This window comes from Scatophagus argus, chromosome 19, assembly GCF_020382885.2.
Source record: "Scatophagus argus isolate fScaArg1 chromosome 19, fScaArg1.pri, whole genome shotgun sequence".
In the NCBI taxonomy this organism is placed as follows: domain Eukaryota; kingdom Metazoa; phylum Chordata; class Actinopteri; family Scatophagidae; genus Scatophagus; species Scatophagus argus.
The window spans coordinates 17,563,459-17,578,221 of NC_058511.1; the positions used below are offsets into that span (position 1 = coordinate 17,563,459).

A 14,763-nucleotide genomic window follows, 5' to 3' on the forward strand; every position below is an offset into this window, starting at 1 on the left:
AAAATATAGTATTTCTGTATTTAGTTCCATTCATTTATTTACTTTAGGCCACCAACTCTGGCTTTAGTGCCACAATAAACCCAAGCCTCCTTTTAGCTGCCATAAAAATTATTCAGACATGCCTTTTTTATAACAGACATTTTGACTTGCTATAGTCAGAAAAGCACAGGTGTTACTCATAAGATTTGTGATGCCTCTGTTCGATTTGTCACAGTGATAGGTATCAGAAGTAAAAAAAAGAAGAAAAAAATACAAAATAAATACAAATTATCCATATAAAACGCACGAACTGCAGGCTAATAGAGGGATGTATGCCAAGAGGCTTCCCAACAGATTAATCCAGCCATGAGTACACAAATATTTGTTGACCACTGACTAACAGCAGGCCCCTTAAAATAGCAATCTAAAAAAACTCATTAAATTATACAGCGTGTCTGACACTGGTGAAAAACAGTTAAATTGTCAGGCTAATTTTGTATTGTGTGTGATATCAAAATTGTCTGATTCTTAAATTACTTACTCAACAAACTCAACCCTGAAGTCCAAAAAATAAAAACATACATGAAAGAACCATTCTGAACATACAGCATAGTGTTTCACAGCCTCTTATGTAAGTACCTACTGTTGCATGTAAAGGTTTCTCTCCCACATACATGCACCATCTGGTAGCAAGTGTGCCAGTTAAGCTCAGCCTGCTGTGGAAAGCCATTATGTCACCGGTGTCATCCCTCGGAAAGATACGGTGCTTATAATCTGGTGTTATATATTGACCTCATAAAAGGGAACCTGTGCTAGTGCCAATAATATTCTTGTAATGTAACATTTAGTTGTTTATTAGTTTAACTAACAGTCGTAAGGTCTGTTGGATAGCACGGAAAATTGGAATAACAAAGCAGTGGAGATAAAAACAACTCCTCTGTGCAGCTTCAGAGAAATACTTATTTGTCAACATCCTTATATTAATGCAGACTGCATGTACTGCATGAAACTAGTTGTGAAAACAGCTGTGAGATAGATTTTCCCAGCTTTTTATTTCTGTGGGGGGAATCAAATGTGGGCGGCAAGGAAATACGAATAAGAAACTGTAATGTTATCAGAGGCCATGAGCCATAACCACAAAAATATCTATCTTTCCCTGCCAAGGTAGGGTAACTTGATAGAAGCAATACATTGCTGGCCATACACGCGCTGATGCACACAGGTACACATCAAACATCTTATATTAGGTCTGTCAAAGGGAGGGGGAGGGGGAGGGACGGGGTGGGGTAGAGTGGGGAAACAGACACTGTTAGACATAAACACATACAGACAGAGAAGAAGATGATGGATGGATGAGGAAAGACAGGAGTGAGTGAAGTGCTGAATGAATTATGAATCTGTACTCCTGAAATAATTCATTGAACTATAGGTGAATTAGTGTATGTATGCATGTAAAGTGCGTAAGGGTGATGAAAATGGATACAGAGCGGTCCATGCAAAGTAGAATTTCCCATCCACAGCCGTTCATCTCATTCCACGACTTGTTTCTGAGTGTCTGCATGAAGGTTTTCAATTATCCCGCCCCGCAAATTAGCATGAAGGGGAAAACTCAAGTGGGTAATGGAATTCCGAGTGCCGTCACTCCATTAGAAAATGTCTAATTGGTTGTCAATGTATGGTTTTTGAGGGAGGGGGGTGAAGATTTAAATGAAAGTGTGAATATGTGGGCTTCACACATGCTGGGTGGGAGCAGATGGAAAATACGTGTGTGAGTTTAGAATCCATTTGGGGAAGGTTCATGAAGGCCATTTCTATTATCACCAAAAAAAAAAAAAAAGTCGCTTTCATTTTGGTGTTAAACGTTAAGTGCAAACTGCAGATCTTGATTTCCGAGTGAAATCTAAAGCTTCTGAAACACCTTTCTGTCAAATTCAAATTTAATAATCCCTGTTAAACTTGAAATAGTAAAAGCACACGAACAATAAACTAGACATTACAACAAGAAGGGTTTATAGTTCAAATAAAAGCAGCTCAGTTTTTAAGTGCTTAAATGTCACATTTATCCATAAAGTGGAAATTGGAGTTGTCATTGTAATGACTTTGCTTGGAGTGTGACATATTTTTAAGTTATGTGTTACAGAGAAGGTGTCACAGAGTCTTTATCTCATCAGGCGTCTCACTGTGATTTTCTCCCTTAATTGGAAACCAAAAAAGCTGCCAGACATGAAACTTGATGGAGCGTTCTCAATTTCGGCTTCGCCTGACTCCAACTTGTCACCTACAATGTTTTCTGAGAAGTGAGTTCATCTGGGCTCGCTGAAGCCATGATGAACCATGCATCCCACATACCACACCCCACCAACGCCCCCATGCACTACTGTCATGTTCAAGGAATGTTAAAGAGAAAAGATGGGGCTGGTGGCTGAGGCACATACAGTTTTGCTGTTGTTTATTCCTCTCTCTCTCTCTCTGTCAGCTACCATTTGGAATTTCATTTTTTAGATAGTAGAAAACAGCTTTCAGGTACAGGATGTATATTGGATAATGCATACATTAGCTGCATCCATAATATTCTTTATTTACCCTCAGATTTTCCCAGCCATTTGTGATTAAAATTGATGAAACCCCAGTCGCAAGGTTGTGCCTTCAAAGAAACAGAAGGTGCTAATTTTCCTTTCATATCCAGTATATCCATATCCAATATTCTGACAGTTGTGAAACTTCAACCTTTAATAAAACGCACTATCAGCAGCACATTTATCACTGTAATGAGTTTACTTCAGTGTCTTTTAAGCAGAACACCTTCTTTGAGGTTGCATCTTTAATGGTCCTGTCTTGTCTGTTTGTTGCAACTGCTCTTGTGATCACAAAAAAATGAGTTTTTCTACCTAAATTATGCAGTGGAGATGAGATTCTGAAGGATTTCCTTAAATGTGTGTGTGTGTGTGTGTGACTTGGGTAATCTTCACCTGCAGTCATGTGCATTCCCTGGTGAGAGACTGTGTGAGTCACGACACATGTAGCCCACAGCTTAGAGTCTTTCTGTCACAGACTTAAGCTCACACATACAAAGACACACACGTAGATACCCCGCACACCTGACAGGGGTCCTGGTTTGCTTTACGCTCCGTATAAGGACTTCGAAGAATCAAATGAACTCAGAAAACGAAAACGAAAGCGATGGCAGAATGTCATGCTCACCTCCTCAAATTACCCCAAATCGCCCCTCAGATTTCAAACCAAGCGTGCAGTTGTTCTTAGCAGTTAAAATGTAAACACTACAATCAGCATTTTAATTCATGATTGCCAAACAAGCCGTAAGCTAATCACAGGGAGGAGGGAGAGGAGATAATGAAGAAAGCGAAAGAGAGAGGGGGAGAATAAGGGAGTCAGTGATTAGGTCTTGCCTCAAAATGTCTGTTTTTCCTCTGCGCTCGGGGCTCTGCATGTTTAAGAAAATGCCATGTACGCCCATTATTTTCTGTTGCAGCAAACTGCAAGCATGAGATACTTCAGTCTAACTCAAGGCCAGTCAAACACATTCATGTTCTCCTGGTGAAGTCTTATTAAAAAGACATTAAAGGTATCTGCACACAATGAAAAACTAAGCATAAAACTGCATACTTTCCTTTTTGCTGACTCTAACATGTCATATATTCAGCTATCAAAGATGCCACAGTGTGCCCTAATGAATCCTGACTTTAGTGTGCCGATTCTCAAATAGTGACCTAATATTTGCAAAGGCTGAGGTGATGGCCCTGGGCCTGGTGAGACCTTTGGTTGGACGTATATTCAGAATGGACAGGCGTAACGCTTTTAACCTTTTCCTCCAGATTCATTACCGAAGCGCTGAGAGGGAAGACCTGACGTCTGTCATTAGGAGCAGTTACCTAACGACATTTCAGTGAAGTCTGGAACATCTGCTCATTTAACACCATTTCTACCACAAATAAAACCTTTAGAAACATCAAAGTTATTTTTCCCACAAATTACACAATATTCACATTGCGGTAGCAGTCTTACAGATTCAATATATCAACAGCTACAGAACCTTCTGTGAGGTAAAATTATAACGTATTGTCCAGATAACAACAAACATTAGAAAGGAAGGCCAAGCAGCGTTTGTTTTTTTTCCCTTAAGATGTAACTGGACCCACCAGTTTTATGGCTGCACATTCACTCAAGGTCTAATTAATTATTTACAGTTCACCTGCGGTAAAAAGTCCACCTTTCTTCAATTAGTTTGTGTTTGAGAGCAGTGTAATTGTGGGAAAAGGGGTGCCTTGGAGAGCTGTGTTATTGGCCAAATATTTTGTAGTTCAAGGGTACAATCACTGTTAATATTAAATGAAGCCCACTTTGTTTGTACACCCTTGGCTGTCAATAAATCATTTGAAATATTAGCTGTGCAATGTTACCCACCCGCAGCACAAAAAAACTAGACTGTGTTCAGAACACGCAGCTGCTTTTTCTATTAATAAATTCATTAGCAGTATGAGACTGGAGGAATGAAGACATTCGCCGCCCAACGACTCACAGCCAAATTATAAGAGATACCCTGCTTGGCTAGCTATGCTGTGATATCTAAAAAGCAGAATTAAAAATGCATCCCTCCTTCTTACTTTAGGGGCTCCTTCAATTACTCAGTCGGTTAGACACGCGGGGAGGCGTTTCCCCACATCACCCTCGCAAGCTACTGTACATCTTTATCATTTTCTCTCAATGTATGCCATTTCACTTCCTCTTTCACCTATGCCCACACATGCATTCACTTTATCCCCCTCTATGAGGCAGCTCCAAACTGCTTGTTGTTGGCCCTCATCTTTGGAGAGCAGATGGCTGCTTTTCTGCACCACATGGCCAGCACTCAGGAGATGAGGGGAGCTCTTTAAGAAGAAAAAGACTTTCAATCTGCTTCTGCAACTGTAGCTCCTCCTCATCATCACATTTTTTTTTTTTTTTTCACATGGCGTCAGCAGCAACTTCCCCCACCGCTCACCCACAACCACCATATCTCCATCGCACTGACGCTCTGCACTCCTCTAGCTGCTGTTGATGAGTATGTTAATGCTTAATGCTTATGTAAACGAGTCAAACACAAGGTCATGAAGTGAGATTATTAAGATGCTGCATGGATGCACAGTCGACCAGTCGAGAACTCCAACACGCAGCCTCCTGGATTCTATCATCTAACTCCAACATGTGGGAACATGCTGCATATGTATGGAGAGCCGCATCCATTATTCATGCTGGGAGTCAGTTTGAATGGTAGAAAAGTAGGGTTATTCTGGAAGAGGACAGTGAGCAGAGACTCAGAGTAGAGGAATAAGTTACCTTTTTTGTTTTTCTCTATTGTGTATCCGCACTGTTTGTGTAATTTAGTTTGAGCACAGCAGGTTGAATTTGGCCAGAAGACGACAATAAGTAAACCAATGATAAGAAACTCATTGAGGAATGATTCAGAGCTTTGTTTGTGGTCTTAATCTTGTGGTTGTGACATCAAAAACACATGAGTGCTTAAGGCAAAGAGCAACAGTAGATTCATTTATTTTACTTTACAGGTGGTAAAATGGCTAAGAAGCAGTTCATAATTAGCCTGAACCAGATGTAGCCTCAATCTAATTAAATGGATGACTTCAGTGGAGTGAATATGGTGTCAAGCTGTACAATAAATGCTCAATTCTGAAATGACAACATTTTACTTACAATGTGGAGCATGATGTAGTCACCCAGACGTGGGGCGCTGTCGATGCGGACGAGGATGCCGTCTTTGATGGTAGTGCTAAAGCCCACCGCCAGCCGGTCCGTCCGTGTGCTTGGTCTCTCATTATTGGGCCATGTGTATGTAATCAGACCCCCTCCTTTACCAAAGATATACGTGGTGCCAGCTGTGGAAAGAAAACAAGCAGAAAAGGAAAGAAATTAGACTTGTTCTAGGAGAAACAGAGACAAAAGATAAAATCCAATTCCATGATGTACAAACACGCTGTAACTGGACACAGTGTCATCGCCAACAAGACACTAGATCTAAACCATCTCCATTAAGAGCTAAATCTACTGTAATTCTTGTACAGCCAGCTTACCACTGCTACAACGTAATTGTGTCAAGTTCTATTTTTGTTTTTTTTAATCATATTCAACCAACACCACCTTTTGGGTAGAAGTCAGCAGTTCCCCTGGCGCCATCTATGACCTATTCAGTTCTTAAATATAGCCCCTGCCCAGGGAATAACAGCCAGTATGACCAGAACAGGATAAGTCTCCCAATCCTCATGTATTATATATGAGACCTGCAACCAAAGAACAAAGGCTGGCACAAGAAAGAAGAGAAGAGGGCTGGGGAAAAAAAAATCGAAGGGCCTTCGTCAGGTTTAATTTGACAAATGCAGTGTAGAAAAAAGGGTCGCAGTAGCGGAAGCTTCCAGAATGAAATTTTTTGTTGTTACATCAGCCTCTATGCAGATTTGTGTCAGATAAGAGGCTCTGTTTGGATCAAGCTCGGCCCTGAGCCAAAGAATCTGTGAAAGTTGTTTGTGGATTTCCTTTTTTTCCTTCTCGTCACATGGAACAGAAATAAATGTTTCATTCATATTTGGTTGCAGGGTCAGATTCACTTCCAACTTCTGAACATTCCCCAAGGGGCGTCAAAATTAAAGCACTGAATCCTTGAGCTGCTTAACCATCTCGTCCACGTTTAGGCAAAGATAATCAAGAGATCAAAGGCATTAGACCTACAGCAGATAGACTTGTGGGTGAATCAATATGGGAGACGAAACAGACTCCTGTGGCCTAAGGATTGTAGAAAGCATTTGGCCCACCTCTGAGGCTGACAGGGGATTGGTAATGAAGTCTCTGAGTTTTTTTTTTATTTATTTTCTGCTCCCATCATTCCTCTGCATCTCCTTCTTCCACATCACCCCCCCCCCCCATCCTTTCTTTCTCTGTGTGTCCTCCTCAACCATTTCCATTCACTTCCTCTCCAAGTCACCTGAACATCTGTTTGGCCTTGTGATGGGTGCCCAGCTGTCTCACTGTTTTCCCTATGAAGCGGCCAACAATCTGCTCTGTGGTCCATAACACCCTGGGGACTGCAAGAACATATGGATGAGAGGGAGTAAGAGAGAGGGAGAGACTATCGACCAGATGAGTGTCTCTATTTGCCTTCAGGCACACAAACAGGTCTGCAATTTACACACCTCAGGTGCCAGCAATGCAAACCACCAACTAAGGTCGCCTATGTGACATGAAAAATATCTAAACAAGTGAAGCATCCTGAGCCACAAACAACTTCTTCTCCTCTTGTAACTAATAACTGTACATGGCTGGTTTAACACATAGTCCTCCCTTTGAGATTTAATTTTTGTCCTGAAGATAAACAATAAAGTCTCACTATTGCTCTCGATGACATTGCAACAACTGAAGCTGATGTTTGCATCGTATATCACCTGCCTCAAAAGGCTCATTTACTCCATGGCATCGCGTCTGGCTGAAAACAAGGCCCTGGTGCCATGAAGAGAGCAGATAGCAGCCTGCAGCCAGGTTGCACCGGATCTGGCCCTGCTGTCTCATTGCCTCAAAGTTTCTTCTTGCCAAAAGAGTTCAGGCAGACTTGGGATCAGTTTCCTCGGCAAACGAGCAAACTTCGCCTATCTCATCTAACACACGCTCGTTTTTTCTGGAGGGGATGACGATGATGAGCAGCAAAGATACAAGCACCCCGGGGAGCCAATTATCACATTGAGGAGATTTGCTTAGTGTTTCAAGAAGACAATGTTAGGCATGAAACACACACAGGCAGCCACACGCACAGCGACGGATATGCACACACATACACGGGCAGCCTGACGAAGGCACAAACGCACATTGTGATGCTCAAGTATAAAAACTGTGCAAACACGTGTGCGTGCACACAAACACTCAAAACACGATGCATTCTCACATACAGTCACACAAGTGGGTGATTATCTGCACAAGTACAGAGAAGCGAGAGAACCAGAGATTGCTGTAATGTTCCACATTTCTCTAACAACCTGCTTGGCCCAGACTGCACCGGCTGTAGTTCCACACAGAGTCTGCTGCATATGGGTTCATGCATTTGCTGTGTACAAAACCATCAAGTAGAGAATCATTTCTGATATTCATGTGGAGATTTCAAAAGTAGACAAAAAAAAACAAACAAGCAAAAAAATAATGTATGGATGTTTAGCAACTGTGAGGAGATGCAGAATTTTGTTGGCCAGTTTTAACTCCTAAAGTTTTATTTGAGCAACTTCACTGCAGAGGCAAACAGCCTTCTGCTAATGTGTGGGTGTAAGGGGCACCAATGTAATTGAATTTCAGTGATTTCACAAGGATACTAATTAGATGAAAGTGAGGGTAAGCAATGGCATATTTAAAATTTTTGAGCATATCTTAGTGTGCATACTCTCAGTTACTTCAACTAACACCTCCAGCATTAAACGGACCCCAGAACTGTTAATAAGCAATAGCTCTTTCAAGGTTTTCTAGCCAGTGTTAAAAAAATGAGCTAAACTGAAAGCAGAATGCAAAAATGGGGAAAAGACTTTTCTGACTTCACTGAAATAAAATAAATCAACATAAGCCCATCGCTTTGTGTGTACTCTACATAAGCAAGGCGATCTCACATTAGTACTTCGGCAAAAACCCTTTTTAAAATGTGCATGTAATTAAAAGTGCAAGAACACGGCATTCATTGTCTGGAAAATAACCTGGTTCATTAACCAGACAACCTTTAAAGTAAATGGCTCTCTGTAACAAAGTCTGCCAAAGTGATGGGCTTGAACACCTTTTTTGATTTTCTCAGTGCAACAACGTACAAGTTTGCATTAAAGTAATGTGATAAAAGCAGCCCAATTTGTTATGTGCTTTTTGGAAAACGGCTTTTTCACATTTGCTGTTTCGTAACTTTTCCTGCGTGACTCGTAATTACTACAGAAATTTCTTCTGCTTCCGGGGTCATTCAAGGTACTGTTTATGAGATGGACACTGACGGACATGTCACTGGTGCTTAAAAGGGTAAAACTTGTACTAGAAAAGAGCAGAGATGAAGCACCCAACATACTTTCCTTACACAGCCATGACGTCCTGGTGAAAAGCCAACTGCAGGGAAAATATCATCAAAGGAATCAAATCTACAAACAGATTACTGCACAAGATGTTATTTTGGTGGATCAGAGGGGACTTTCATCTCAATCTCTGAATAATGCAATCTTGCCATGGCCAGTGGCTATTGGACGGGGCCCATTTGAAATCTAATTGTAGCATATGGGTGCACCATTGATTAGTTACTAAAGGAAGGCAAACCCTTAGAAAGAAGTTATAACTAATACTGGTTTTCTTTGACAATAAAACAAAACAAGAAAATACCTCTGCGTGAGCCTTAAAAATCCACTGATGGATTACTCTGCAGCGGTGTGATTCATTGCATCTGCAGTGTGCCTCCGTTTAGAGACAAACTGTAGATGAGAGACTAGGTCAAAGCCGTGGCCTCTATTTCGCTGAGGTCCCCTGAGGCGTGGGAGTGCAGACAGAAGGTCAGGACACCTGTCTGCGGAACAGAACTATGTCCTGTCCTTCAGGCTCCACACGTGACATTATCCAAGTAGAGAAAAGAAGAGAAAGAAAATGAAGAGGATATGGTATTTTCACGCAGAGACAGAAATGACAGAAGGTCACCAGTTTCAATGCACTTGACCAGCGGGAAAAATCTGGGTGGTGCAAAATGAGATCAAAGCCAAAGCACCAGCTCAGTTTACAGTGGTTGCAAAATATAAATATGAAAAAACATTTCCCATACATTATTTATGTTTGCACACTCTTCTCCCTCTCTGTCTTCCACATACACATTTTAACTGTACTAGGCAACAATGCAATCTATACAAGCGTAAAAAGAGCAGAACAGCTGCTGTGGTGCACGTCTGTTATAACTGCATAATTGGTTGTATTCAGGCTTCACACCATGCTGAGATAAAACCTGTTTAGAAGCAGCTGGTAGAGGACTACAGGAAAAGACTGGTATTGTCTGTCCAACCGCATGGGCTGCAGAGAGGTAATGGTCAAGTCAAGAGTTTTTTAAGTTGGACAGGGTGGTGTGTATGTGTATGTGTGTTTATTTTTGTGGGCAGCTAAAAAGAAAAAGATGGCCCTGCCAGATACTCAGGAGGCACAGAGCTTCGGCGGGTAAATGCTCTAAACTCTGTGCGCAAGTACACATGCACACAATCAGAGTCATCTGCATAGACATGCATGAGTCTGAACTTACTCACACACATCCCCCCCCCCCCCCCCCCCCCCCCAACACACACACACAATCTCTCTCTTACACACACACACACTTCCTCTCCTTTCTCCTTGGTGTGTGTTGTTTATGTGCTTTTATGTCTTTCTCCTTGTTATCTCTTGGGCTTTCTGCAGCACTGGCACCCCAGGGGATGGAAAAAGAAGACAAACACAGTTTGATGTGGTCGAATTTTCTGCCATCGGAGAATGAGGAAAAGAAAGAGAAGCCTTAAAAAAAGGATCCTGAAAGTGAGATGCAAAATGTAATTGCCTCCTCAATCGTGTTCAAAAGAACTCCATCATCACAATGCCTTCCCCTGCCGTGCTTCATACACGGGGAATTATTAGGCTTGCTGTCCTTCACACAACTACAATCAGGAATCATTGGCAGAAGAATCAAATTGTGAGATACTGAGCTGTGTAATCACCAGGATTTATCTCCATTTTACAACCTCTTATCATTTCATAATTCATATTTCCAACTGTTGCCTCTCCCCTCTGGGACAGAGTGAGGGACGAGAGAGATGACTGAACGCCCCCTCTCTCTCGCTCTGTCTTCCATCAGCCGCCAGAAGCAAGTTTACAGCAAATGGCTAAAATACTCATGGCGTGTGTATGCTGTTGGACTTTTAATGTATTTCTATGCCACATACGTGTGTGTGTTGTCACTGCGCATGTGTCTTATCTCCTAGCAGCAACTCTGAACAACGCACAGAATATGATTGATGAAGGGCAGTGTGTTGTGAAGAATGGCTATATAAAGAAAACAGCCAGCCTTGAATGATTTACACTGTCTGTTTCCCTGTTATAATAAGCTGCAGTATTATCATACTATATGGATTCACGCGCCAAAAACCAGGGGTAATAGAAGTGAGAAGCAGGACAAACAAAGACATAATGGACGGAGCAAACTGTGCTATATTATGTAATCTGTGCAGAAAACAAACTGTAAAATATATACAGAGTTGAGATTAAGCCACATTTGTTTATGGTTTTTCATAAACAAATTATTTTGCATCAGGTATGATAGCTGGAATGGAACTTGCAGGTGTGAATCTAAAGGAAGAGCTGATAACACAATACAGTCTGCTATTATAGCTTGGAAACTTATTTCCCAGTCCACAGAGCGAGTACAGAGGATTGTATGGATTATTCTATATTGTGTAACATTTTGTCAGAATCATATTCTAACTTTATGAGCCAGAATCCACTAGCAAATTCAGCAAGGCAGGGCAGAGGCTCAGGCAGCTTCTGCTGCTGCTCTGGAAGCAAAGCAGCACCAGTAGCCAGGATGATAAAGTCTGAGCCGCTGGGCAGCAACTCCTCTAGCTGGGATTGAGCAGTCAAATAGTACAGTGGCTGTATTTGTGCTACAGTTGCCCAACAATGCCAAGAGGAGCTAAGGCTTCTCTGTTGCAGTGAGATTTAGTGCTTGTGGTTTTGTCGTGGTTCTTGGTGTCAGTGCAGAGAGAGAAAAAGAGAAAAAGAGAGAGAGAGAGAGAGAGAGAGAGAGAGAGAGAGAGCAGGTGACAGAAAACAAGTTTGACAAGTATGTTTATTTTGCAGGTTGTAGTTTGTGCAGTTGTTGAACTGTATTAGTAAGAGATGACAATATGGTCCCTACCACTTTTATATCAGTGAGGGTACAGGCCTTTCAGTATAACAGAAAAATACATACACTAAATCAGTGATTTCCAACATAGATGTGCTATGCAAGGTCGATGTAACGCATCGACCTTGCATACCTAGACAGGTGTTTTAATTCATTCTGATAAAATTGTACTCAGCTCAGGCTGAAGGTGGGCAGGCTATGCTGTGAATTATGTGAGGTCAGCAAACTCACTGGGAGGCCAGATTTGGCCTGAGGGCTGCACGCCAACCCTTTTCCACCAGTTATACTGAACCACCACTACTTCATTAAATTAAAGAAACTCTCTCTTGTTTTAACTGGATTCCTGGGTCTAGTCTACCTCGTATACTGAACTACCCAACGGTTACATATTTAAGTATGTCTTCTTTCACAACTGCTAATTCTTCCCTGCAGAGGTGCATTGACTTCTAACGAGGCAAACACACAGTGAAATGGCTCCACCAAAAACTTCTTATCATTTTGTCACTCTTCACTGGCGGGGGGAGGGGGGGCTGCATATATTTCCATGATGAACAGCTTGATTTGCCATCTGCATCATACTCAGGCAGAAGTGAGGAGATGTGGAGAGCGAAGGAAGAGCCACTTTTTTTTCCAGGAGGAAGGAGGACAGACATGGAGAACAGAGAATGGAGACACAGATGGAGAGAGTCGAATGGTGCAACCCCCCACCCCAACCCCTCCCAGAGCAACAGGGAAAGGCACTGGTTCTTTACTCACTGGCATGACAAATCATGCTCAGATCACACCATGAAGACAGGAAGATCGACTCACAGACACCAAATAATGAAGCAGTCATGTATCCCCACTTCAGCTTCATGTAACACCGCAAAGGCGCAAATGTGAGTACACAGAGGTGAAAATACCCACACACACACACTTGAACAGCAGAAGGTGAGCCATAACAACTCTCCCCTCATTACTGCGAAACTCGGATTGCAATTCCCCCCCCTCTGCTCACTCTCTCTCTCTTCTCTGTCTCCCCTGCTGCTGCATTACTGACACTCCTCTCTGTTGTAGCGGCAAGCGGACAGAGAGGAAGGCTTTAAATGATTTTTTTTGCGGTTCTCTGGAGATGTCAGCTCCTATTCTCTCTGGTTGGAGAAGGAAGAGGATGAGGAAGAGGGAAGGGGGTCTGAAGAGGATTTCTGAGGCTGGGGGGGGGGGGGGGGGGGGGGGGGGGGGGGCATGCAGCTGAGATCCATGCGGCACTCTAGGCTACAAAGAAGACCTGTCTGCTGACTTTAATGCTGTACGCCGCCACCAGTAGAATTTTTAGAAGGGTGAGAGAGACGTTGCAGAGAGATGAAAGGAAAGAAGGTAAGAGGTAGGAGAGATGCAGGAAGATGCTGGATGAAAGAAGAGCCAGACAGACAAAGGTGGGCAGCAAAGGTGGAGAAAAGTCAACTTGAGATGGCGTGAACACACACAGATTGCATGTAAATTGTTGGGACACTTGCACACTAAAACTCTGCACAGTTTGACTTAACCCTGTTCCTTTCAATGGCAAAAATTACCATTTTGTCAGTGCTAGCATTGATGTTCACATCGCTCTCAGCGAAATTAGGACACAAGTATCTCCTTCGCATCATTCATAATGCATGACACGCGATGTGTGTGAGGCATATCACTTCAGAGGAAGGCCACACCAAACCCTGCTGAGGATTAGGTGAAGAAGATCTCCTAAAGAATAAGGGATTCCAAGATGGCTCCGAGTGGAAGCATCATTTATAATTGAATCTTCCCCAGAGGATAGTGCAGCCTGTCTGCCTTTGCCAAGGCTTTGCGGCGAGCCCAGAACTCCCCTCCTCCTCACTCTCTCCCAGTCTGTCTCTGTCTCTCTCCCCCACTTCTCTCTGCAATAACCGAAAGATCGTCATACACAAATACAAGATAGCAACCTCAGCCACTGATCTTATCCAGAGGCCTTTATGGCTCAAACCCCTGTTGGTCACATTTACTCATTCGAAACTTTTTACAAACTTGCCTTTTTTGGTCCAAGGAGTGAGAAAAGTTTAGATTGTGTATTACAATGTATTACAAAATTGGCTGTGCATTGTCCAACTGGTGATGCCAGCAAATGTGGAAATTGATTCAATTGTGAAGTCACAAGAAATGCCACAATGGAATTTTAGCTAAAAGATAGGACATAACACCAGAGATTCATTAAAATGAAGATACTGCACACAACATCCTGTGTCCACACATTTTTGAAGGTCAGACATTCCTATATGAACTCCTTTATTGGTGCAGAAAAGTCAATTTGCTGCTGAGGAGAGGCGATGTTAGATTTCTTGGAAATAGGAATGAGGCTTTCTGGATTTATGATCCAAAAGCAGATTTTTGTAATTCAGTAATAAAAAAAAAAAAGACCTTTGGCCTTTTGGCCTTTATTTTATTAGCAGTTAACAAAGGCACCACTGGGGAGATACAGGTACACTTTGTGTAGTTTCTATAGAATACTTCTATAGATGGCCCGTTGTTGAAACACATCGGCTGAATAAACAGCATGCTCTTCCAGTAAGGCAGACACCGTTGCAGAGCTATTTTTCACATAATGTCAACAAACCACAGTAGCAAATGGATTTTGCTAGTTTAGTTTGTTTGGCTGAGACTAGCTGTGTACAGAATGTAATAAGTCAAGACGGATTGACTATCTGTCAAACCGGGCTGCCACCTTTGCCACACCAAGCAAGCAGCTCCAGTATTTGCTTGATACTAGGTAGCTGTGTTAACTTTAAGGACTGGTGATAAAGAAAACTATGTAATGTTTCCAACGCTCTCTTCCTCTTCAGCTGGCTTCAACAGAAGGTTTGAAAATGTGGGAAACAATAATT

General features: G+C 42.2%; 1 protein-coding gene across 2 annotated transcripts in view; it reads right to left on the bottom strand.

The window, feature by feature from the left end:
- The window catches only part of LOC124050229 (neurexin-3b), a 279,720-nt gene that overhangs the window by 61,515 nt on the left and 203,442 nt on the right, over positions 1–14,763 (bottom strand). For both annotated transcript variants that reach the window (XM_046372542.1, XM_046372543.1), the window contains exon 17: positions 5,686–5,867. In XM_046372542.1, the coding sequence (XP_046228498.1) occupies positions 5,686–5,867 (182 nt within the window). The remainder of the gene's footprint in view (positions 1–5,685; positions 5,868–14,763) is intronic.